Raw genomic sequence first — 26,726 nt, 5'->3', positions numbered from 1 at the left:
ATTAACATTAATCTCAGACTATAATGGATCATCTATGTAAAACCTGAACCAGAGCATATGCAACACAAAGGGAACACAAATGGACATTGACAAAAAATAGTCAATGTACAATTATAGGGGGGAAAAAATAAAAAATTGTGAGAATTTATTGACAGATGATGGAGATCCAAGTGCAACAGAGTAAAAGTAAGTCCAAATGCCTTCTCCAATGTTTCCCAGTTGAGACCTCACAATCGGATAGCAAAAATAATTTGTGTCTATGATGAAGGGACTGAGAAGTAGTCCTATGTTGAATCAGTATGGATTCAGTTTTAGGAGGATGTCAGGCACTGCACAGGGAACACAGCATTATCCAAAGACCTTAACATTATCACTTAAACTAAACTGTCAATCTTGATCTGTTTTAGAGCTGTCCACAGTCTGTGATGACAAGCTTTTTACTGGGTGAGCCCCCCTTTGTTCCCAGCTCTCCCATCTGCTGCACCACATCCATGCCATCCCGCACCCAACCGAAAGCAACGTGTTTGAAGTCCAGGTGTTCGGCTTTCTTCAGGCTGATGAAGAACTGCGAGTTGTTGGTGTCACGTCCTCGATTGGCCATGGACAGTATGCCTGGGCCCGTGTGTCGAACATCAAAGTTCTCGTCCTCAAACTTGCTGCCATAGATAGACTTACCTCCTGTGCCATCGCTCTTGGTGATGTCACCACCCTAAAAAGGACCACAGAGGAACTTGATAGTGGTGTTACATGTATACATCCCTTCCCCATGTGAGAATACAGTTACCATTTGATCATCACCATTGGCCCCCAGGCTTCAGCCGTTCCAAAAGAGTCAAATCTTCATCTTCTATGTTTCAACGTTACAGTGTTTTTAGCATCAAAGTCTTTTTGTTACTATACTTCCACCACAGCTCAACAGGAAACACTAAGAGGGAAAAATTGTATGATTGTATGTAACCCACAGAGGTAAGTTTATCAGAAAGTACTCTCCCGAAAATGGTGGTAGGCTTTTGCTGCATCTCAAATTTAATGTACCAATACTGATCCACAAACATCAGGAAGACTATCCGAGGTCATAGAAACAGAAGTCGCCTATACCTTGACTCGCTGTTGTTGCTATTGCAGTTGCAGACTCTTAACAGTACATGGACTTTTAATGTACACATACTTTTGGCCATGTAGTGTAGGCCTATACTGTACATGTTGAGATAATTCTTCATCTGTCACAGCGCTGTCAGTGAAATTAATCTAACCAAAATGGTGACTGAAAAATGATGAAAGTCAGGTAGAGGTTTGGAACATAATGTGTGACAGGACATACTTACCATCACCACACGCCGCTGCTTTTCTTCTCGTAGGATCTGGGTAGAGCTTTCCATTCAAGGCTTTCACAGCTGACTCGTAGTCCTCATCTGATTCAAATAAAAATAAATCAACACGTGTGTCACTTAAATTACATTTTGTTCCAATACAAGGAAGATGTGTTGGTTTCACAGTTCAACACCACAACCTGACTGAAAACATGGACCTTTTCTTAGCCTTCTGACTAATGTTCAAACATTTTTTAAATACTGATGACCTCTGCAACTGCATTTGAATACAGTGTTTTATACCTTTATTGACATGATGTCTGTTACCATACACATTATTTCAAATGAAATGTAATTTTCCTTTTTTAAAGTACACTATTAAACTTTTCAATGTGGTTTAATATATACTGTTTGTTATACTTTGGTCTCACCATCAGATTGCTCATTGCTGGTGTAGCCTGGTTCGTTCTGGTAGCAGAAGAAAGTAAGAGGCAGCAGGAGTTTCTTGGCTAAAGCAGACTGTTCAGCAGTGGCTTCCCTGACATTCATAACCTCCACCTCAGAGTCATCATCTGATGTTGCACTTGCTTGTTCTAAAACAGACACATTAAAGTACAACACATTCAGGGCAGGCCATCAGGAAACTGTTATTTTAGGCATACTGAAATAATATATATCATATTTAGTGGCTGCATATTTTAAATACAATTGTCCATCAACTGTCCAACAAAAACGTGTGAAGGGTCTTTGCTGGGTCAACTATAAAGATGATGGAGCAATGAGATGCAGATAGAACAAGACAATGGAGTATAAATACAATGAATAAAAACAGTCATGGTACCTATTCATAAAATCAAACAAGTATTCCATTAACATTAAGAGATATTTTTACCTTTATCTGGGGTTTTGAATTCAGGTACTGCAGATGAAGCCCGGGCAGGATGTCCAAACACAAATTTATGGCACAACACCACTCCAGGACTGTCTTGAGGTGTGGTAATCGTGGATGTCACAGGGGTCATAAGTTCCCCCCTTTCTTGTGCAACCTTAGCCTCTTCAAAGACCTGTTTAAATGTGTTTGCAGTGTCCTGCAGTTTGAATCTCACAGCCAACTGCTCAATATTGCCTTCACTGACTTCAGCAAAGTCCAAGGCACTCCAGACCCAGGCCTTCTCAGCGCCCTTCATAGGTTCCAACTTCATAGCCATTGTAATCCAGTGGTTGGCACAGATCTTGAGCACCTGGTATCTCCTCATTATCAACCTCACTCGTTTGGTGTCATAATTTTGCAAGATCTTGAGGTCTCCAATACCCCTCTCCTTCCATTGACCCAGCTCTTTGTCATAGCGATACAGTTTGGCCTTGTGACAGAAGACTATCAGTTCATCTTCCTCCCCTGTGGAAATTTCCACCAGATCAGGTAAGGGGACCACAGGTTCAAAGTGCAGGCCATCTCTGTCATCATTCTGGGTTACATCCTGCTCATCATCAGTGTCCATTGAGGCTCTGCTCTGGTTAAGCTTAGCAGGTGATTTGGAAGGACTAATGTCAAGTTGGAAGCCGAAGCTGAATCCAGCAGTGGATTCCCCAAATTGGAAATGGTTCTTTTTTGGGGGGCTACTGGTGAGGAGAGCGGTATAGACTGATATGTCTTCAGTATCTAAAACATCTCCTCTAAGGTCATTGACACACTCTAGGATGGGGCCAGTGGTTTCACCTTGAGGTTTGATTACAATGCTGGTTGTTGTAATGTCTCCCTGCGTGTCCTCATTTTTTATCTTTGTTTTCTCGCCTGTCAAAAAGAACTTTAGATCTTTCAAACCAGACTTCATTTCCTCAGCCTTCTGAATGAGATATGCTGTTCTATCTGAGTCAACAACCGGCACTGCTGACAGAGCAGACTTAACTAAACTAAAGCATTTGGAGCTGTTATCTTTGTTTTGACCTAACTGAAACGTGTTGCCTGTTCCAAAAGGCTTTGTAAATCCAGATCCAGCAGGATGGATTGATGAATTATTTGTTCCAAAGGTAAAGTTAAAGGTTGAAGCTAAAGCAACAGCACTGGTTACACTTTTGGCATTGGGCTTTGGTGTTTGGCATGCCGCACACTTACTGGCAGAGGCGTCATTTCTCACCAGACACATGTCACAGTCCCATTCTCCATCCTTTTTGGCAAACATGTCTTCTAAGGAGCGAGGGGTGAGGCAGGAAACACATTCAGTAGCTGATGCATCATTTCTAATCAGGCAGGAATTGCACTTCCACTTCCCATCCTTCTTTGCATAATCAGCCCCAAATCCTGGCAAAACATACGCTGTTGACAGCGAGGATGCAACTGGAGCAACCTCTTTTGATTTAGCAGTAGGGTTGGAAGTGTTACAGGCAACACATTTATCAGCTGAGGCTTCATTTCTTACTTCACATACGTCACAGTCCCACTGCCCTGGCTTTATGCTAAACTGGGCAGCAAACCCAGAGTCAACAACTTCTGAGGGTTTAACTGCAGGTGCTGTTGCAGCTGGTTCAACTTCTGCTGTGGCAGTTGTTTTGGGTGAAGTTTTCAGAGCTTTGCAAGAAACACACCTGTCTGAAGAGGCATCATTTGTTGCAGAACATGTGCCACAGTCCCACAGCTCAGGCTTCTTGCCAAATTGAACCCCAAAGCCAGAACCAAATGCACTGGTTACTGTGTTAGTAGGTTTTGAGGTGCTTGTGTCAAATGTGAATCCAGAGGGTAATGCAGAACTACTGGGTTTTGAGGAGACAGTCCCAAAGTTGAAAGTAAAGGGACTGGCTTTGGTTTCACTTACAGGTGTTTGGCATGCCGCACACTTACTGGCAGAGGCATCATTTCTCACCAGACACATGTCACAGTCCCATTCTCCATCCTTTTTGGCAAACATGTCTTCGAAGGAGCGACGGGTGTGGCAGAAAACACATTCAGTAGCTGATGCATCATTTCTAATCAGGCAGGAATTGCACTTCCACTCCCCATCCTTCTTTGCATAATCAGCCCCAAATCCTGGCAAAACAGACGCTGTTGACAGTGAGGACGCAACTGGAGCAACCTCTTTTGATTTAGCAGTAGGGTTGGAAGTGTTACAGGCAACACATTTATCAGCTGAGGCTTCATTTCTTACTTCACATACGTCACAGTCCCACTGCCCTGGCTTTATGCTAAACTGGGCAGCAAACCCAGAGTCAACAACTTCTGAGGGTTTAACTGCAGGTGCTGTTGCAGCTGGTTCAACTTCTGCTGTGGCAGTTGTTTTGGGTGAAGTTTTCAGAGCTTTGCAAGAAACACACCTGTCTGAAGAGGCATCATTTGTTGCAGAACATGTGCCACAGTCCCACAGCTCAGGCTTCTTGCCAAATTGAACCCCAAAGCCAGAACCAAATGCACTGGTTACTGTGTTAGTAGGTTTTGAGGTGCTTGTGTCAAATGTGAATCCAGAGGGTAATGCAGAACTACTGGGTTTTGAGGAGACAGTCCCAAAGTTGAAAGTAAAGGGACTGGCTTTGGTTTCACTTACAGGTGTTTGGCATGCCGCACACTTACTGGCAGAGGCATCATTTCTCACCAGACACATGTCACAGTCCCATTCTCCATCCTTTTTGGCAAACATGTCTTCGAAGGAGCGACGGGTGTGGCAGAAAACACATTCAGTAGCTGATGCATCATTTCTAATCAGGCAGGAATTGCACTTCCACTCCCCATCCTTCTTTGCATAATCAGCCCCAAATCCTGGCAAAACAGACGCTGTTGACAGTGAGGACGCAACTGGAGCAACCTCTTTTGATTTAGCAGTAGGGTTGGAAGTGTTACAGGCAACACATTTATCAGCTGAGGCTTCATTTCTTACTGCGCATACGTCACAGTCCCACTGTCCTGGCTTTATGCTAAACTGAGCAGCAAACCCAGAGTCAACAACTTCTGAGGGTTTAACTGCAGGTGCTGTTGCAGCTGGTTCAACTTCTGCTGTGGCAGTTGTTTTGGGTGAAGTTTTCAGAGCTTTGCAAGAAACACACCTGTCTGAAGAGGCATCATTTGTTACAGAACATGTGCCACAGTCCCACAGCTCAGGCTTCTTGCCAAATTGAACCCCAAAGCCAGAACCAAATGCACTGGTTACTGTGTTAGTAGGTTTTGAGGTGCTTGTGTCAAATGTGAATCCAGAGGGTAATGCAGAACTACTGGGTTTTGAGGAGACAGTCCCAAAGTTGAAAGTAAAGGGACTGGCTTTGGTTTCACTTACAGCCTGAATGTCTGGCTTTGATGAAGCATTGGGATTGGCACTTAGACAAACAACACACTGCCTATCCTTGGATTTATTTCTTACAAGGCACACATCACATTTCCATTCCCCTTCTTTAAGTGTTAGAAATGAAAAGATGCCTGTTTGGCTGGGGGGTTGCTCTTGAGCTGTGGGCTTCTTTGGAGCAGTATCGTCTTTGGTTGGAATGTCTGAGGTAAGAAGTCCAAGCAAACTTTCACTATGCTTGGCCTGAGAAGTAGAAAAAGTGAAATTAAATGCAGCTGGAGGTATTGGCTGTGCAACTGCTCCAACACTAGGCACTTTGAAAAAATTAATAGGCCTCCCCACAATGGTCTTTAGTGACTGACCAGGGACTACAGAGGGTTTTGTGGAGTGGCCAGGTAAGGGAAGGTTGGTGGTTTGTTGGGTTACACTCTGGCTAGTGGCTGGTGATTTAAATTGAAGAGGGGTACTAAAGACCGGTTGCTGAGGTGGCATATGGTTGATACTATGCATTGGACCCTGTGTAAAGCAAAAAGAAAAGAAAATCAAATGTCATCCAACAGTCAACATACTAAATTTGGAAGAGGTAGAACTTCACACATTTGTATTCTGCTGACCCAATTAGGTTTGGTAACTTCCACCACCAGGGAACCACATAGCAGAACAGATTTCCTGCCTCACGGTGAAATCTCAAATGGTTAAATGAGAATCACTGAATTGAACCTACCACATGTGTTTTGAAAGGAGAGGCGATGCTTTTCTTAAAGGAGAGACTGGAAAATTTGATGTCCTCCCCGCTCTCCCCCAGCTGCTTGTTCACATCATTCAGGAGGTCCACAACTTTCTCCTTAGACACAGGTAACTGGCACACAATGCTTTTATTTCAGTGGGATTGTGACATTTCATAATAGGATAAACCATGTGAACAAAGATGTTTTTTTATTGTTTTGAAATTTCATCTTGCTTAGAGCTACACAATATTGGATTTACCTTCTTAATCTCATCTGGATTGGCATTGTTGACCTTGGACAGATAGGTCCTGAGCTTCCTGCTGGTCTCCTTTGACCGCTGCTGGTAGATCTGCCAAGGAAACACAGCACATCATAGAAAACAAATGCAAACACGGTGCCAGGTGTCGGACTAGCATTAGCATCAATGCTTGGGATGCAAGACACAAGTGAATTATGAGGGATCTGCATGAATTAGATATTTTAATTTCATCTTTTAAACTGGATTGATATGACAAACCAAAACCTGAATAAGCTACAACCATGAAATACTTTGATGGGCCAACTGTATGTTTGGTGTCAGGATTGGTGCTCATAAAGCCATTGGACACAATCTTCCAAAAATCTTGATGCAGAATTTTTTATGAGTTGTGATTTGTCAATACACTTTCTCGGGTAAGTAAAAAGTGCATTGCAGTAATCTAACCTGCTAGTGATAAAAGCATGTGTTCATTTCTCAGCATCCTGTTTGGATAAAAACGGCCATACTCTTCCAAAAATGTTTGGCAATGCACTATTCCTGTAGAAACAGGGTGACGATTTCTGGCACAACTTCACCTACTTCCAAGGTGCAGGGGAAGGGGAAAAAAGTCTAAAAAAGAAGTAAAAGCTCCAGAAACATTTGTAGTATAGAACAACTTACTGTAATTAATAGGCCGTTGTGTTTCTGCTTTTTAAATACCCGTTTTATGATGACCCTGATGAAGGCCGCAAGCCGAAAAAACGTGGGTCTAATAATAAAGTTGTTCTATACTACAGGTGTTGCTGGAGCTTTGACATCAATGTGCTTTTCCTGCAATGAATGTAAGCTGACTGACAATATTAAAAATAGTTCTTTATCTATGAAAAATGACATGATTATAAATAGACAGCTATCGTTAAAGTCAGATGGCCAAAAGAAGAACCCATCCCCAATTTCCAACCTGAGCCAGATGCCAGGCGGACGTTATGTTATTAACGGTTTCCAAGGTAGCGATGGCCTCCTCTGTCTTGCCTTCAATGTCAAGGAGAGTTGCAGATGCAATTTTGGCTTCCTCTTCATATCCCTTCACAGATGAGATCTGAAAAGGGACACGGACATGTACACACAGATATACACACAGTTTGTAAGTCATGATACAACTTAGATCTGTCAAAATCTGCCAAACCCTTACCCTAAGCTCTACAGTGCTCTATCTGACTTACAGAACTACTTACTGCTTTAAAAATGTGGAAAATTGTTGATTAAGTTCTGAAATAAAGCTAAACATCATGACAACAAATACTAACCTGAATATCTTTGGAGGGAAAGTGTTTGAAGAGCGGGTCGAGGAGTTCGGGTATGCTGCATCTGTTTTTGATGCTGTCCAACAGTGGAAGGACAACTTTCCAGTAGTGGACACTGCGGCTGATGCAGTCTTTCTTGTCAGAGAACGAGTTCACTGCTTCACTCTGGGTCGTCAAACAAGCAAAAACACAGCTTGGATATCAAGGAGAGAAGGTGAGCCTGTCATAGGAGCTAAATGCAGAGATGAAGTACAATACACTTATGACACAAGTAATGTCCAAACAGCCACATGTGCATCACATTTAAAAGTCCGTCCACACTAAGATAACTATAAATATATCGATGTGAGTAACTGTAACAGGTGTAAAGTGAGGGTCAGGTAAGGAGCAGCAAGTGCCTGTGTGTGTGTGTGTGTGTGTGTGTGTGTGTGTGTGTGTGTGTGTGTGTGTGTGTTTTGTACCATTTGGCTGAGACACTGAGCCCAGTGGATGGCTAGCGCTGGTTGGAGCCCGTGTTTCTCTCCGGCTCTCAGAGTGTTCAGTCCATGTTGCACAATCATTTGCAATTTTTCTGTCATGTCAGGACTACAAAGACACACACACACACACACACACACACACATTATTAGATACATATACGACTGTCAAAGGTCAATCAAGTTTGAAGCTATTTATGATTGCTAACTAATTGAAATGTTTGTAGAAAATGGGGGAATATTCTTCAACATTCCTCATTGACTGTCTGAGTGTCATATTCTGTGTGGATCCCAGCAGTTCTGACACTCACGCAGCTCGTTTGTGACTGAGGCTGTAGACGGCGTCCCACCACTCCCTCTGTGTGTTGGTGGTCAAAAGGCGAAGGAGAGAAGGAGGGAGGCAGCGAGGCTCATGGCGTTGCTGGTTTATTCCACCGTTGAGCTTCACCGTCTCCTGGAGCTGACAGCGGCCACAGAACACCACACCATACACAAACACCTGGATGGAAAAAAAACAAGACGAGAGTCAGGTGGGTTTATTTTTTTCAACCAAACCGATACGAATAATGAGCTGCAAGAGGCGTCTTCTGCAGGTGAAAGTGAAGGATTACTGAAAATACTACTTACTTCTTATTTATTTATTTAACTTTATTCAAATTTTCTAAATATTAAATTTAATCTGGGGAATCATGTAAATCAGGAGCCAATTATTTGTATAAATACACTTAAATACGCTGTAGGTGATAAAATATTTAATATCTATCATTCATTTTCAGGAGCATTCAGTCTTACTTCTAGGTAAAAAAAATGGTGCAAATGTCATTTCAAATTATATAAAACCAACAAAAATACTAAATGTACATTTTAACAAACCTGATGCTGCTTTTAAAACTGTTTAACATATTTTTAATTGTTCATCTTGCCAACCTTTATTTGTCACTGACCCTTGTATAATCTCATCCTGCAATTTTTGTGCATTTTCATTCTATAAATAATTACCCCCTCTTGTTTTATATAATAAATCTAATAAAATTATCTTAATTGTCTTCTCTCTTCTTCCTGCTGTGATGTGAACTTGACATAAGAACCCACACAACGCCACTCACCTCCAAGTCCAGCAGGCAGATGGACTCTGGTGCGTTCGTGTCCAGTTTGGTGGTTTCCAGTTTCAGTGTTGGGAAGAGCTGCAGCAGCCAGTCCTGCAGCGCTGGTCTCTGGCCCACGAGGGTCCACTGCAGCCCCAACCAGCTCAGGTGCTGCAAGTCATCACCGTGCAGCAGGATGGAGCCTACGGAGGAGTAGAAGGGCTTATAATGTGCTCGTATTTTAATTATATTAGAGAGGTCAGTTATTGTAATGTGATTTATTTGTCTTTGTGATGTGTGATTTTTGTACCAGCGTCCCACTCGGCCAGCTGAGAGATCTGCGGACTCAGAGCCTTAATGGAGCTGATGTCATCGTTGGCAATAAAGGAAGATCCGGTCGAGGCCTGCGGTCCAAACAGGAGCCCAAATAGAGATTTCAGACCGCTACGGTTCCCAAAAGTCTGAACCACCTATATATGCACAGAAACACACAGAAAATACAATTATGTCAGTTTCTGAACTTTTAAGTTATGAAGTATCAGTTTATTAGTGCTGCCAATGAGTGGATATGATGCAGATGAAGATACTGTTAGCGAGAAAACAGGGCCAGTGTTTTCTCAACAGACCTGAATATATTTTAAAGAAAGAAAGAAAGAAAGCAGGTTGACGTCACTTTTTCTGAACAGTGATTTCAATCAGCTGTGGCGGTTTTGCTTTGTAATGACATTTTGATCAGATTGGCTGTTTTTTTTATGCGATGGATTTGATTTTTTCTTTTTTTTTTTTTTTTTTGGTGTCTGGTCCAAGATGGGCTCAGTAACAGCTTAATGTACAAATATTACTAACTACTTTGACAATAATAATAATAATAATAATGATAATAATAATGAAAATGATAATTATAAGAATAAACACATTTTATTCGTATGTACTTTATATTTGAAAACAAATCTCAAAGGGCAAAATATCATAAAACAATAATCAAAAGATAAAGGTTGTGATAAAAAGAAAAGTCTGTACTTCATTTAAACCATACTATAAAGTAAGGAGTACATAACAGGTTTGTTATTGGGCTAGCTAGGTATACACAGAGATTCTGTTAATTGTTGGCCAACCATAAAGCACTGTAACAGCAGCAGTTCCATATTTACACCACAAGGGGGCATCAGAACCAATTCATGACACTGACTGGAAAACACTCAAAGAAGTACAAGTAACTGCTAAATTACAGTAACATGAGGATTTGTAATGTGTTACTTCAGTTCCACCTTTGCTTATTGTTATTAATTTCTATTTTCCTTATTTTGGATTATTGTCAATAAGGACCAAAAATATATCATCTACTACTAATGTTTGCAGTAGTCATATAATACAATAAAATTAAATTCTGAGCATATGAACCATCCAAAAAATTGACCTTGGCTCTAGATAGTCTCGGATTTGCCAACTTCTAGATCATTTCCATGAAGCAGGGGTGTCAAACATGCGGCCCGTGGGCCAGAACCGGCCCGCCGAGGGGTCCCAACCGGCACACTTTCCATCCTCCTGTCTTTTTTTCCCCCCTTCCTTCCTTCTGTCCTTCCTCCCATTCTTTCTTTCTTTTTTCCTTCTTTCCTTCCTTCCTCCCACCATTTCTTCCTTCCTTCCATCTGTCCTTCCTTCTGTCCTTCCTTCCTCTCTTTCTTTCTTTTTTCCTTCTTTCCTTCCTTCGTTCCTTCCGTCCTTCCTTCCTGTCTTATTTTCCTTCCTTTTTTTCTTCCTCCCACCCTTTCTTCCTTCCTTCCTCCCTGTCTTTCTTTTATCCTTCCTTCCTTCCATCCTTCCTTCCTTCTTTTCCTTCCCTTCTTTCCTCCTTCCTTCCATCTTTTTAATGATCCGGCCCACATGAGATCAAATTGGACTGTATGTGGCCCTTGAATGAAAATGAGTTTGACACCTCTGCCCTGAAGTAGAAGTGCATCTGTGAAGGTATTTTTAGCTCCATGTCTCATACTGAATTAATCAAATCAATCAATCAATCAATCACACAGACTCTGCAATACTTGATACTGAAGCTTCTTTAAAATCCCTCAAAATGCTTCAACTAAACTGATTGAGGATAAACGGACAGACCTCTTTGATCATGGTGGATCTGTCGGGGCTCAGATTGAGCAGCATGTGGCCGGCCTGACTCAGTCGCTCGCTCGCCAGCAGCTCCAGCAGCTTTGGCTCTGACTGGTCTGTTTGGGTCACTTTCTTCTTTGGTCTGGGGACCTGGTGGAAGAAAAACAGAATAAAAAGAGTAGCCTGAAACCGGTCTACATTCAATTTCTGGAAGGAAAGAAGGAAGGAAGGAAGGGAGGGAGGGAGGAAGGAAGGAAGGTCATTGATCAATATACAGAGACACTTTCCTCTCATTTCCAGCCATAAGATGTCTCCTGTATGTGCAACTTGACTTAAATTGACTTAGATTAATAAACAACTGAATTATTATGTCCGTGTCATGATGGGACTGGACATACTGGTTGTATTTGTGTTGGTGTGTGAGTACCTGGTACGCCAGCAGGTAGCACAGTGCACCCAGATCAGTGACGGCCCCCCAGGTCTGTTGCTGATCCTGAGCCAGTTTTAACAGTAAAGCAGCGGCATGCAAATACAGGTGACCTCGCATCTCCACGAACACCTCACAGAGAGAGTCTGCACCGCGGCCTGCAGCGTTGCTCAGCATGTGCATGGTTTGGTCAAAACTACACACACACACACACACACACACACACACACACACACACACACACACACACACACATTGGATAAAATGAAATAACATGGAACACTACTACTACTACTATTCTGATAACAATGTGGTTCCAGCTTGTCCGTTATGAGGATGTGCTGCTTATCTGTTTTTATATAACTCTATACCAGTGTTGCTCAAATACAAATCTTAAAGGTCCACAATTTTTTTTTTCAAGGAAGGAAGGAAGGAAGGAAGGAAGGAAGGAAGGAAGGAAGGGAGGGAGGAAGGAAGGAACAGTCAAAGCAGACGGGATAAATTTGACCTGGGAGGACGACAGGAAGGTTAAAAAAAATAACTGAAGATGTATAAACATCATAAATGTAGAATTTAAAGCAGAGTTGTTGTACTGAGTGTAAATATTGTTTATAAGTTACTATGCGGTGGTGTTTATGCCACTCAGATCAAACTGGACTGTATGTGGCCTAAAATGAGTTTGACACCCCTGCTTTGAACAAACTTTTGAATACGGTGAAAACAAATATAAATATATATAAAGAAATGTAATCTTCTGTTTCATGGTTACATGCTGTGCATAGAAGATGTTTGTCTGCACTCTGTTACCCCAGACACTTACCCTCTGAGGGCATCAACAGAGACGAAATGTCAACAGCTGAACCAGATGGGGATGTCACAAAAAGCCTTTTAAGGAGTCGTTTTACCATAACGATATCCCAAAAGGAGATCAGGAAGCCAAGGAAATCGAATTTGTTACTTCAGTTCCACCTTTGCTTATTGTTATTTATTTCTATTTTCATTATTTTGGATTATTGTCAATAAGGACCAAAAATATATCATCTACTACTAATAATCTTTGCACTAGTCATATAATACAATAAAATTAAATTCTGAGCATATGAACCATCCAAGAAATTGACCTTGGCTCTAGATAGTCTGAGCAAAGCCTCAGATTTGTCAACTTCTAGATCATTCCCCTGAAGCAGGGGTGTCAAACATGCGGCCCGTGGGCCAGAACCGGCCCGCTGAGGGGCCCAAACTGGCCCACTTTCCATCCTGTCTTTTTTCCTCCCTTCCTTCCTTCTGTCTGTCCTTCCTCCCTTTCTTTCTCTTTTTTCCTTCCTTCGTTCCTTCCATCTTTCCTTCCTGTCTTCTTTTCCTTCCTTCCTTCCTTCCTCCCACCATTTCTTCCTTCCTTCCATCTGTCCTTCCTTCCTCCCTTTCTTTCTTTTTTCCTTCTTTCCTTCCATCCTTCCTTCCTGTCTTATTTTCCTTCCGTCCTTCATTCCTGTCTTATTTTCCTTCCTTCCTTCCTGCCTTCCTTCCTTCCTTCCTTCCTTCCTTTCTTCCTTCCTTACTTTCTTCCTCCCTGTCTTTCTTCTTTCCTTCCTCCCTGTCTTTCTTTTTTCCTTCCTTCCTTCCTTCTGACCTTCCTTCCTTCCATCTTTCCTTCCTTCTTTTCCTTCCCTTCTTTCCTCCTTCCTTCCATCTTTTTAATGATCCGGCCCACATTGTGGGCAAATGTAATCTTCTGTTTCATAATTACATGCTGTGCATAGAAGATGTTTGTCTGCCCTCTGTTACCCCAGACACTTACCCTCTGAGGGCATCAACAGAGACGAAATGTCAACAGCTGAACCAGATGGGGATCTCACAACAAGCCTTTTAAGGAGTCGTTTTACCATAACGATATCCCAAAAGGAGATCAGGAAGCCAACACTTACAAGGAAATCGAATCTTGGCTGAACACGTCGGGTCAGGTTGACCACACACACACACACACACACACACACACACACACACACACACACACACACACACACACACAAATGATGCCCACATGCAAAACACTAGTATAAAAAGTGTTTGGTTGGGCGTCGGTCGTTGCTGTTTTTCGCTTTTCTTCACTGTTTTCATGTCTGCTGTTGTCATCGGTTCATTGGTTCGTTAGATTACATTTGGTTTCATGGTTACATACCGTGCATAGAAGATGTCTGCCTGCACTCTATTAACCCAGACACTTACCCTCTGAGGGCATCAACACTGGGCTGCACGCCGCTCCCAGACAGTGTGAGTCTCAGCAGGCTGCAGTGAGCCAGGAGCAGCTTTCTCTGGAGACGCCGACACACCTTCTCATTGCTGATGACACTAGACTGAGACAGATACATCTAGAACAAAGGTTGTCTGTTGTTTAGTATTATTTTGATTTTAATTTAAACACAGATTTTAATGGTATGAAATACAAGCAAGCATCAATGTATTAAACATTGCACACTCGTCCTTCAACATTAGAGTCCATACTGACCTGCAGGGTGCGCACCACCACAGTGTACCAGTCCAGACTGGGGCGAAGTAATCCTTGTTTCTCAGCAGCCAGGCAATGCTCAACGGCCTCATCCAGCCGACCGTCCCGACAGAGCAGCTGAACCAGCTTCATGTTCACGTCTACATCAGCTGGCCGCACCACTAGCTCGTCCTGGAGGAGGTCAAAATGCCTTTTCCAACACTGTTGATGATCACGAATCAACAGACGCTCCTGCAAAGAGGGCAACAGGTTAACCAAAAAGAGTCAGTGTGGCATCCTTTTCCACCTTTAACTGATATGCATCTCCTTCCAGGACTGCATAGAAGTCGGCTGAGGTTGAGACGGTTTGACTGTGTATATGGGTTAAAGGATGTTTTTATGTGTCCATGTGGTTTAGTTTAAATTTAAAGGGTTAAAATGTGAAAATAAACATATGAATAACTTGCACACATTCTTTTTTTGTGGACCCAGCATCAAATTTCTGCTTTTAATCCATTTTGAGAGAATATATTAGAGGATTATGGCAAAAATGTCTAAGTGGTGTAACCATAAAAACTTTGAACCAAATAATTCAACTTTCTTAAAAACACTAAATTCTCAATAAAACAGGGTTATCAGGTCTGCTGTTATGAACTTTGATCATTCATTATTGAATACATCAAAGAGTAAATGGTCCACCGTGTTAGTCCCTTCTTAGTCCCTATGAGGCACATATTAAGCTGCAGGCAGCATTTGATAGAGTTCACTGCAGCTGGGAGAGTCTGACCCATTACTGTGCACCAGAGGGCACAAATATATATTATTGCATGCTAATGATAGTCATTATGTATAGTTTTTGTATTGTTTTATCGGTCCATGGTTGAAACATACACTGCTGCGATAACTATATGTTCAACTTCATGGAAATAATCTACCAGGAAGGATTATCTGACTTAAGTGTAAAAACCCGTATCAGTTTACCATGGCTTCACTCCAAGACTACTTAGACAAGATTCATTGTGTGTCGGCTGATTAAAGAATAAAAAAAGCTGGAAAAATACGTTAAGGTTGAGCAATAAAGACTCCTCCCTGCATCATCCAGACTTATAAAAACCCTCAGCAGGCATACCTTGATGATACTGGAGGAGTAAGCACGTCTTTCATTCTTCTTCATCATTTCATACACAAACATCAACCATGGCAAACAAATCCTCATATCTCCGCACTCCAGAGGAATCCAAGGAAACTGTCTTCACATCTGTGGTGCACAGGATTCCTGCTCTAATCTACCTCGGAGACGACAAGATCCTGTCCTTTGCAGAGCGCAGGAAGACTACAAATGATGCCAGCACAGTGGCGCTGCACATGAGAGCAGGAAAGGTGAACAGGAATAAGGAATCCAATCCTGCCGTGACGATTAAGGTAATTATCTACAGCAACTGGTTTATTTATATGTTACTTGTGACAACAGTTTTAAACCGAATCAATGCTAAGTTAATCATTATATTTACACGTCTTTTTTTTATCTTAGTGGTCAGAGCTAAATCCAGTTAAGGAGGCACATCTTCCTGGATGCCGTCCTATGAACCCCTGCCCGGTGTATGACAAGAACAGCAAAACACTGTTCCTGTTCTTCATCTGTGTCAAAGACGGAGTCACAGAGCAATGGCAGATAAAGCACCACAAAAACGAGACCCATCTCTGCTACATCAAGAGCACTGATGATGGCCAAACCTGGAGTGAGGTGACTGTAATTACTGAAAATGAGTTGGTTGAAATCAAGCAGTGGAACACAATGGGTGTTGGGCCAGGCCATGGTATTCAAATGGAGAGTGGTAGATTGATTGTCCCACTTTATGCTTATTATCGTGAACACTTTCCTCACCATGATCATCCCTTCTCCCTCTGCCTGTACAGTGATGATCACGGTAAATCTTGGACACTGGGAAATAAACTTACAACAGCTTCAAATGAATGTGAAATGGCAGAGGTGTTTGATGATAAAGGTAACAGCATACTCTACTGCAATGCTCGTCTTCCAGGGCATCATGTAGGGTGTCATGTAGGGCATCGGGTAGAAGCTTTCAGTCTAGATGGAGGAGAAAACTTTGGTCCTGCCAATTCTGTTGAAAAACTTTTGGACACAGGCTGTCAGGGAAGTGTAGTCTCCTTTCCAGATCAAAGTGAAGTGCAGCCAGTTCATAACAAGTGGCTCCTCTTCAGCCACCCGACTGATGAGCACAAAAGGGTTAATTTAGGAGTGTATCTGAACAAATCCCCACAGGATCCAAAACAATGGAGCAAACCCTCCATCATCAACTATGGACCCAGTGGTTATTCAGACCTGGCTTACATTGATGATGGTTGGTTTGTTTGTTTAATGGAGTGTGGAGAGAAGACAGAAACTGAGCAGATAGCGTGTCGGATTTTTAGCTACAATGATGTCGAGCAGGCCATTGCAGAGCAGTCTGAGGTGAAGCCTTCTGACTAAACAGCAGAGAGAAAATCATGGGATGCAGCTTCTGTCAATTACATCCCAATACTATTAAACAAACTACCTTTAGATATCAGGGAAGCCACGATTTTTTCTGGCATAGATGCCTGTATTAGCACTAGAGAGACAGGAAATTACAGGAGAGAGAGGGGGGTGCGTGAAATGCAGAAAGGTCCGCCAGCCGGGACTTGAACCGGGGTCCGCTGTGTACATGAAATGTGCTCTTAACCAATCGACCACCTTCACTTTAGCTTTTAATTAGCTCTTCTATTAGTTACAACTACACTTCCTTTAATCGTTGTATTTTACTTGATTTTATTCTACTTTTTATCTACTTTTACCACATTTGTTATTTTTAGTCTTAAATTCCATCTTATATAACACTGATGTTTTAATCCCCCCCCCCCCCATATAGTTGTATTTGTAATGTTTTTATTTCTTTTCTCTTCTTTTATGTTCCTTTTATGTGAAACACTTGGTGTATATTGTATAAGCAGTGCTATAAAATCAAGTTATCATCATTATTATCATGGGTATTTTAAAAAGGTTTTTTATATGAGACCTTCTCGTCACAATGATTATTATAATATGCTATGTTTTATTATGCTACTGATGCTTATTCAACATATATATTCATAGGGAGCTTAATGTTGCTTAGTATGTAAAAACGTTGTATGAGTGTTGACTCATTAACATGACATCACAACGGTGTTTATCATAAACTAGTCTGGTTTTCGTTAAGTCTGTAACAATACTATAGAAAATTGTTAGTTATGTTGTGATCACAGAGATCTGTTGAAATCTGCAGCTGAATGGCTTTATTTGATTGTACTTTCATATTTACTGATGCATAAAACAGAACTTGTTCTTCAAATAATAAAATACATTCATACAATGGAAAGTTGGTTTTTTTGCATCTTTATTCCTGAAAATGATCCATTACAGGTTTGAGAATAAACATCACACATCAAGTGTCCTGTGAGACTGAACATAAAAAATAGCTGCAATGACCTGGCCTCCACGTTGGAAAAAGTAGATATACATGAAACATAAAATAAAATGAATTTTTGAGTATTTTTTAACAAATTTGACATCATGCGTCACAAATGACGGTTTTAGGAAATGTCCTGCTCAGTAATGACAAAATGCTTTAAATTTAAATGAAGAAATACTACTTATTTTTGTTTTCATTTGATGTTTTTAAATGAAGTAATTGTTTTTATAAGTGAACTTAAATACACTGTAGGTGGATAAAATATGTATCATTCTTTTGTAGTTACACCATTTGACATTTTCAGGAGCATTCAGTCTTACTTTTGGTAATTTAATAAGCCTGCTGCTGCTTTTAAAACTATTTTTACATATTTTTGAATTGCTCATCTTGCCAACCCTTATTTGCCATTGACAGCTGACAGATGCAGAGGAAAAGGAGCCTCACCTTCAGGTCAAAGACTGCAGCGTTTCTAGGCAGCAGCTTGGCAGCTTTCTCCACCCACACCTCTGCTCTGCTGTCATGTTCCTCTTTACTGACCAGTAACTCAGCCACCTTCAGCACCAGGTCGCTCTGTGCCGGGTTCAAGTCCACCGATCGCTACACACACACACACACACACACACACACACACACACACACACACACACACACACACACACACACACACACACACACACACACACACACACACACACACAGAAGTAAAGACATAGTGGTGTCAGTTTTTACAGAAGTCTGCAGACTATCTACCCAACAGGCAAGACTCAAACTCAGACTTTTTATTGGCTACTAATAGGACTTCGTTGAGATTTTCTCTTTCATGTTCTTTGCTAAAGAAGTCTAATAATGTGGATCTGTGCTCTATTAAATGTTTACTCTTCTTATTTTGTGAATACAGAAAATAAAAATGTGACATTGGACTAATCGAAGAGACCTTTAACACCTTTAATGGAGCCTTTCTGACAGCTTGTGTGACAGCTGGAGCTGGAGAGCCAATGAGTTGCTACAATATCAAGTTTGGCAAATGGGCTTTTTCAATACATGCAATACACTACACATGTATTTATAATCAGTATAATTTAAAGAAATAACTTGAGACTCCCTGAATTTGCTTGAGGTAGATGATACATCACAGTGAAGATAGTTTTTTGTGACCATTTTTAGATTTTCTGTCCATAGAGCTAATTGTTCACTATCAATCCTTCAGTGTAGAATTAATTACAATAACAAGCAAAAAGTTGTCATTAGGGGTCTACGTGTCATGTGCCTTAACTTTTATAAACTCCTATAAGCCTCAGGCAAACCAAACAATTGTAAGGACATTAATCGAGCCTGAGATACCTGTTGGGTTGAGTTGACAGATACTTGAAGTCTGTTGCAAACACACACCTTAGTCCTAACAATAGACTCATAATGGCAGGTCTTGTGATTGTCTCCAAGTGCAAATGCATTTAATTTCATTTATGTTTTAGCCAAAGCAAGAAAGAGTGAGCATATTCCTCCAGTTTTAGCTGCACTTTACTGGGTCCCAGGATCTTTTAGATTAGAACTACCAATCCTTCAGTGTGCTGAATGAATTACAATAATGAGCCAAGAGTTGTTAACAAATAAAACCATTAAAAGAACATTAATTTTTAAACATAAACTGATGGGTTACCTACTCGATCAAACCAAATTTTGAGGGGTTTTATTTTGCTGAATTTAAATTCCCCACACATAATGCTTTAAGAAATGGTCAACAACAGCAGAAAGCACACACAATTCATAGATTACTTTTAAAGCACTTCCTGTTCAGTAAATCAAACTACATTCAGAGTGTACTAATGTAATTCCCCTCCATAAACAGCTATTAATTACAGCCTGAAATACCTGTTTGGTTGAGTTGACAGATACTTGAAGTCTGTTCCAAACACACACCTTAAGCTCTATTTAATCTTAATTTAATCACCCAACAACACCTGGCAGGTCTTGGGCTCAACTCACATATCACATATTGAGAAGAGGAACCAGGAACAATATGTCATGCAATCTTTTAAGAAGAATGTTTTTGTTCTGAACATTTGGTTTTCCCCAAGTTCATATTCCTCTTACCATGAAACATCTTACGGCCTTGTTGACGTCTCCCTTACTCTCGCAGAGCTGTCCGAGGAATTTGTGTGCTTTGGGATCCCTCTCGTGGACTTTGAGATACTCTAACACCTGTCTAGGAGCAAAAAATAGATTGTTATGCAAGACTGTTGTTAAAATGGTTTCTATAATTTCATGTGCAACCATCAGATAGACGTCAGAAAAAAAATTTCTGTTTCCACTAAATAATTTTTCTACTTTTCTTTGAGTAATTTTCCTGCTGCTTCTTAACTTTAACATCAATCCTGCTCCATCATATGAAATCAATCCAGGACAACATGAATTTTACATTATTCATTACACTTAACATTATAAAGTAACATAATGGTGACTTACTCCTCTGAAGACCACTTGCTCTCCATGGCCAAACTGTAACACAACACACACACATATTTGACTTTGAGTAATGTCAGGAACAGAGAACAGTCATTTTAAACATTTAGAGATCCTCATCTCACTCTGAGCTTTAGTCTGACTGTCGTCATGTTTCCCACACAGAGGGGTTTCAGAGGGATGGACCCCTCCTCTGTCTCCTCACACTGAATGTTGGTGTTAATGAGTTGTAATTATCACCCCACCTTCTCTACAGATATTAATCTTGTCTGATTGTAGCTGTGAAGTTCACTGAAATCAGAGAATGTACTTCAGTTTGTGTCCATTTAGTTTTCGCAATTCAGACCCTGCACTACTTTATATGACCACTAGATGTCCTCAGTTAGTTTGTCTTTATCAGCAGTGGTAACTTTATTAATCAATCGGAATCTGTTTGTTTGCATATTTAACAGATCAGCTGTCATATTTCTGCAATTAATGCCAGAATGCAAACTTTTACACACACACACAGGACTTTTTTTGTTCTGTTTTGTTCACAATTTAATAGAGTGTATGGTTTCTTGGTGTGAATATATGAATGAAACTACAACAAAGCAGATGGAGAAACAACAAAAATGATGGTGACTTACGGTGGTGAAAAGAGGGACATATTGCTCCTCCTGTGGGTAGAGCTGTGGGCAACACACAAACACACACACACACTTAGAGATCCTCAACCTCTGAGCTTCAGTCTGACTGTCATCATTTTGCCCACAGAGGGGTTTCAGGGGTATGGACACATCCACACCACACTATTACATTAAGTAAAATGCCATACAGAAGCCCATGTCATGAATTGTAATTATCACCCCACCTTCCGAAATAAGTCTTTCCTCTTACCCCCCACCTCTTCACTCCAAAAGCAAAACTGGCAGATAGGACCCCAAAGAGGCATTCTGGCTTGAAAAGATTTGAGGCTTTTTAAACAGGATAATAATGTTAATATAGTTACTTTATATATATTTACATGGGAAGTAAATCAACCTGACAGTACTGAGATGGAGGCGACAATCTCAGAGACAGAACCTGGAAAAATAAAATTAAGACTACTTCAATGGAGAGAAAAGTGAGCTGATCATTTAAATGGATCAGTAGTAAAGAGGTTCAGGTGTTTCAGAGGAAATAAAAAGCTCACATCTGCAACCATCAAGTCCCAGAAAACACAAATGTAGTGACTATACCCTAAACTTTACCCTAAACTGGCTGCTAATGGCTGTGATTGTTTAGATTTTTATTTTCTTACCAAATGTCCTTGTGTGCATTGTCTGCAACTTTCATAAACCTTTTACATAACTTAAACAATACAACAACAAATAGACCATTCACTCCTGAGCACAGTCAAAAAGCTTCTTGCCTCTGACCATCAGCACACCTGTGATGACTAGCATGCACTGAATTAAACCTGAGCTCAGATGGCCTTTACCACGTCTCCCTCTAGTGTTTGGGAGGAACATTACCATTTATCCAAATCTATAATAACAGCACTCACATTACTGTCTATGAGTCATTATATCATATGTTTATCTGCCCAATCAAGCAACAATTAAAGCAGGGGTGTCAAACATGCGGCCTGTTGGCCAGAACCAGCCCGCCAAGGGGTGCAATCCGGCCCACTTTCCCTCCTGTGTTCTTTTCCTTCTTTTCATCTGTCCTTCCTACTTCCTTTTATCTTTTCTTTGTTCCTTCTTCCCTTTCATCTGTCCTTCCTCCCTTTCTTCCATCTGTCCTTCTTCCCTTTCTTCCTTCCATCTGTCCTTCCTACTTCCTTTTATCCTTTCTTTCTTCCTTCCTTCCTTCCTTCCATCTGTCCTTCCTCCCTTTCTTCCTTCTGTCCTTCCTCCCTTTCTTCCTTCTTTCCTTCCTTCCATCTGACCTTCCTCCCTTTCGTCCTTCTGTCCTTCCTCCCATCTGTCTTTCCTACCTTTCTTCCCTCCTTCCTTTTGCCTCTCTTTCCTTACTTCCCTTCTTATTTCCTTCCTTTCTTCCTTCTTTCCCTCCATCTTTTTAATGATCCGGCCCACATTAGATCAAATTGGTCTATATGTGGCCCTTGAATGAAAATGAGTTTGACACCCCTGAATTAAGGTATGTCTTATTTGTTTAATGATTTACTTAAACGACTAAAGAGGCTGTTCAGAGTTACTCGTGCCTGTGCGTTGTGTTATGGATAAAACTATGTGATGAAATGTGGGAAAAAGCCTGAAACACAAGAAACAGCCTCTGCTTGCCATAAAAATAACTTTACTGTCTGTATTCTTAAAACATCCACGGCTTGTTTGTCGGTATTCTATGCTGTGCCTCAGTCCTCCCAGCTCCCTCAAACGCACCAAGCTCCAGTTGATAAAATGAATGGCTTGATTCAAAATCGACTAACGAACCGAAACTAAGGCTAAACTTAAACATAACATCCTGCTGTAACACTTCAACACAATGTTTTTAACTTTAATTGGTGATTTAATTGTACTTTTACGGAGCAGAAAAGGTGACAAAAGCTCTACATCAATTAACAAACAACAGTGTCTCTTTTGATTGATTATGGTGTCAAAATATAAGCGAGAGGAATTCATTACGATTTGACGAATAACGTAAACACTCACTTTAATTAGTATAAAAGTTAAATATGGTTATATATATGGCTATATCACGGCATAAATTGAGATACATTATATATTAAACATAGTTGGAGGTATCACAGCTTACCTTTAAAGGGTGAAACACAGCGTCATCGATATGTCAATATAGGCTACTCCTTTCCTTCTTAATTGTCTTATCTTCAGCGAAAGTGCAATTTAAAGTTATTCATTCATCCATTTTTTCATATCAGACTGACATTAAATGATGTCCTCTTAGCCTTAAAGAAAAACCCACGATTCATGAAAGCTACAGATTACTTTCAATTTTCCTGAAATGAAACTTACAGGTGCTGCACTTGAAACTGATGATGTCATCGAGCAATGCAATGCGTTTCTTCATGTTTCTCCTGGGATGAATTGAATTTGACACGGTAAATTATCAGATAGGCCTACTAATATTAACAATATTGCATACTCTGTTTACCCAAATGCCCTTAAACACTCCCGTAATTGAGCTGATTTTACAAAGCAGATGCGAAAATGATTATAGCACCTGCAGATTTTATTTGTAAAGCTTTTTGAAAATGAGTTATGAGCTTGATGTAGTATTACAGTAAAAAGTAGCTACAAAAGTATTATGAACTTGTGAAATGTTAAATTAAAAGTTTCTCAAGAAGCTGGTTTGAAGAATAAATCGCATTCATCACACATTTTAACACCAGTCGATATTTCCCTTTTTCCTCAAAATTACACAAACAGCACAACAAACATATAAACACTTGATTTTATTCTCAGCAGAATAATCCAACAAAGGGTGAAGTGTTTCATTTTCAGCGTAATAAATGAAGCAGTGGGATAAAAAGGACAGTAATAATTAGGGAGGCCATAAAGTGCTGACTCGACTCGGTGACGTCACACAAAGTGCACACTTACAACACAAACTCTTCATCACGTTTTAACTGAGGACAGACTGTAAGAGCTGCACATTTAACCTTGCATCTAGGTGCCACATGATTTTACTAAACTGAAATCGTCTCCCGTTGCTGCTATTCTGTCTTCATTGACTTTCTTCTACAGAGGACGACAGCCCCAATCCCTAACTTACCAAAACCGCTACCGCCATCTAGTGGCGAAAGTGAATATCGCTCAACAGATAAATCAGGTGAGTTTGCTCAGTTGAGCCTAATAAACCTAATAAAGTAGCTTTGTGCGTCAACGAGTGCATTCTAATCAGATTACCAGATAAATCATAAATGTAAACAGGTCCTTTTCCAGAGAAATAAGAACATGGTTTATCAATCTCCAAATCTGTCAGCACTCATCTTGATGCACGTCTTTCTTTCTTATTGTTCGTATCATCATTTTATACACAAACATCGACCATGGCAAACAAACCCTCATATCTCCGCACACCAGAGCTATCCAAGGAAACTCTCTTTACATCTGTAGTGCACAGGATTCCTGCTCTAATCTATCTCGGAGACGACAGGATTCGTCCTTTGCAGAGCGCAAGATGTCTACAAAGGATGCCAGCACAGTGGCGCTGGACATGAGAACAGGAAAGGTGAACAGGAATCAGGAATCCAATCCTGAGGTGACAATTGAGGTAATTATCTACAGCAACTGGTTTATTTGTATATTTCTTGTGACAACACAGATTTTAATCGCATCCATGCTGAGTTAATCATTATATTTTCACATCTCTCTTTTTTTATCTTAGTGGTCACATGTAAAAGAAGTTACCAAGGCACATCTTCATGGATGCCGTCCTATGAACCCCTGCCCGGTGTATGAGAAGAACAGCAAAACACTGTTCCTGTTCTTCATCTGTGTCAAAGATGGAGTCTCAGAGCAATGGCAGATAAACAACAACAAAAACGAGACCCATCTCTGCTACATCAAGAGCACTGATGATGGCCAAACCTGGAGTGAGGTGACTGATTTGACTGACAAACTGGATGAAATCAAGCACTGGGCCGCAATGGCTGTTGGGCCAGGCCATGGTATTCAAATGAAGAGTGGTAGATTGATTGTCCCACTTTATGCTTATTATCGTGAACACTTTCCTCACCATGATCATCCCTTTGCACTCTGCCTGTACAGTGATGATCAGGGTAAATCTTGGAGACTGGGCAATAAACTTACAACAGATTCAATTGAATGTGAAATGGCAGAGGTGTTTGATGATGAAGGCAAGAGCAGAATCTACTGCAATGCTCGTCATGCAGGGCATCGAGTAGAAGCTGTCAGTGAAGATGGAGGAGAAGAGTTTAGCTCCCTCAATAAAAAACACCTTAACGACACAGGCAAAGGCTGTCAGGGAAGTGTAGTCTCCTTTCCAGATCAAAGTGAAGTGCAGCCAGTTCGTAACAAGTGGCTCCTCTACAGCCACCCGACTGATGAGCACAGAAGGGTTAATTTAGGAGTGTATCTGAACAAATCCCCAAAGCATCCAACACAATGGAGCAAACCTTCCATCATCAACTATGGACCCAGTGCTTATTCAGACCTGGCTTACATTGATGATGGTTGGTTTGTTTGTTTAATGGAATGTGGGGAGAAGACAGAAATTGAGCAGATAGCGTGTCGGATTTTTAGCTACAATGATGTCGAGCGGGCCATTGCAGAGTAGTCTGAGGTGAAGCCTTCTGACTAAACAGCAGAGAGAAAATCGGGGATGCAGTTTCTGTCAATTACATCCCAATACTATTAAACAAACTACCTTTAGATATCAGGGAAGCCAGTTCACTATATAAAGACACTAAATTAAGAGAAAGCTAAAAACGTATCTCTTCACTTTAGCTTTTAATTAGCTCTTCTATCAGTTACTACTGCACTTCTTTTAATAGTTGTATTTTACTTGATTTTATTCTAATTTTATTATAACCACTTTTGTTATTTTGAGTTTTATATTTGATCTATTACATTAATGTTTGTTTTTTTAAACATTGCTTGACACTTCCTTTATGTTCCTTTTGTGTGAATTAATGAGCTATACAAATCAAGTTATTATTATTATTGTTATTGGTATTTTAAAAAGTCTTTATACTAGACTTTTTCTTGTCACAATGATATTTTAATATGCTGATTTTGTTCTGATTCTGATGTAAATTCAACACATATGATTAGATTGATTTGGAGCAAGCTTAATGTTGCTTAGTATGTAAAAAAGTTGTTTTATGAGTCGTGAATGGTTTCATTTCTTGTTTCTTTACAAAGGAAACTGATTTTGCCAAGAAGCATCAACATTAACATCACATCATTACTGTGTTTATCATAAACTAGTCTGTATTATTGTAAGTCTGTAAGAATATTATAGAAAATGCCTGTTTGTTAGAGATCACAGAGATCTGTTGAAATCTGTTGAAATCTGCAGATGAAAAATGAGTCATGGCTTTGTTTGATTGTAATTTCATATTTACTGATGCATAAAACAGAACTTGTTCTTTAAATAATAAAATATATTCATATACTGGAAAGTTGTTGTTCCTGAAAATGATCCATAACAGCTTTGAGAATGAACTTCACACAACTCGGATCAAGTTTCTTGTGAGATTGAATAAAAAACAAATAGCTGCAATGACCTGACTGAACTCAGATTAAAAAGGTCTGCAACAGGGTAAAGTATAAACTTTAGATACATTGGGAATTGCATGTCAACTGAGGCAGCTACAGTGTACACGATGCCATGATCATATCACACCTACCTTACTGTTTAACAAGTTGGTCACAGGCAAGTAGCTCAACC

The 26,726-nt window shown here is 40.5% G+C and overlaps 1 protein-coding gene, 1 long non-coding RNA gene and 1 pseudogene across 2 annotated transcripts; 1 reads left to right on the top strand and 2 right to left on the bottom strand.

The window, feature by feature from the left end:
• Nucleotides 1-23,283, bottom strand: LOC128375805 (E3 SUMO-protein ligase RanBP2-like). Its single transcript, XM_053336222.1, has 22 exons — nt 23,106-23,283; nt 20,996-21,037; nt 20,370-20,402; nt 19,998-20,109; nt 18,351-18,503; nt 14,440-14,670; nt 14,160-14,302; nt 11,934-12,129; nt 11,516-11,656; nt 9,714-9,873; nt 9,425-9,606; nt 8,630-8,817; nt 8,304-8,427; nt 7,846-8,007; nt 7,500-7,637; nt 6,560-6,649; nt 6,297-6,431; nt 2,203-6,088; nt 1,742-1,903; nt 1,326-1,412; nt 987-1,063; nt 1-709 (listed from the first exon to the last, which is right to left on the bottom strand). The coding sequence occupies exons 2-22, from the start codon at nt 21,013-21,015 to the stop codon at nt 404-406; spliced, it is 6,726 nt and encodes a 2,241-aa protein (XP_053192197.1). The 5' UTR covers nt 21,016-21,037; nt 23,106-23,283; the 3' UTR covers nt 1-403.
• LOC128375676 (uncharacterized) lies at nt 1,333-2,255 on the bottom strand. Its single transcript, XR_008323099.1, has 3 exons — nt 2,203-2,255; nt 1,742-1,903; nt 1,333-1,412 (listed from the first exon to the last, which is right to left on the bottom strand). It is a non-coding gene; the product is annotated as an uncharacterized LOC128375676 (long non-coding RNA).
• Nucleotides 23,284-24,360: 1,077 nt separating the features above from the next.
• LOC128375804 (sialidase-3-like) lies at nt 24,361-25,610 on the top strand (annotated as a pseudogene).
• The last annotated feature ends 1,116 nt before the right edge of the window (nt 25,611-26,726 follow it).

The sequence above is a fragment of the Scomber japonicus genome, chromosome 16 (genome assembly GCF_027409825.1).
Source record: "Scomber japonicus isolate fScoJap1 chromosome 16, fScoJap1.pri, whole genome shotgun sequence".
In the NCBI taxonomy this organism is placed as follows: Eukaryota; Metazoa; Chordata; class Actinopteri; order Scombriformes; family Scombridae; genus Scomber; species Scomber japonicus.
This window is presented reverse-complemented; position numbering and strand designations above follow the sequence as displayed.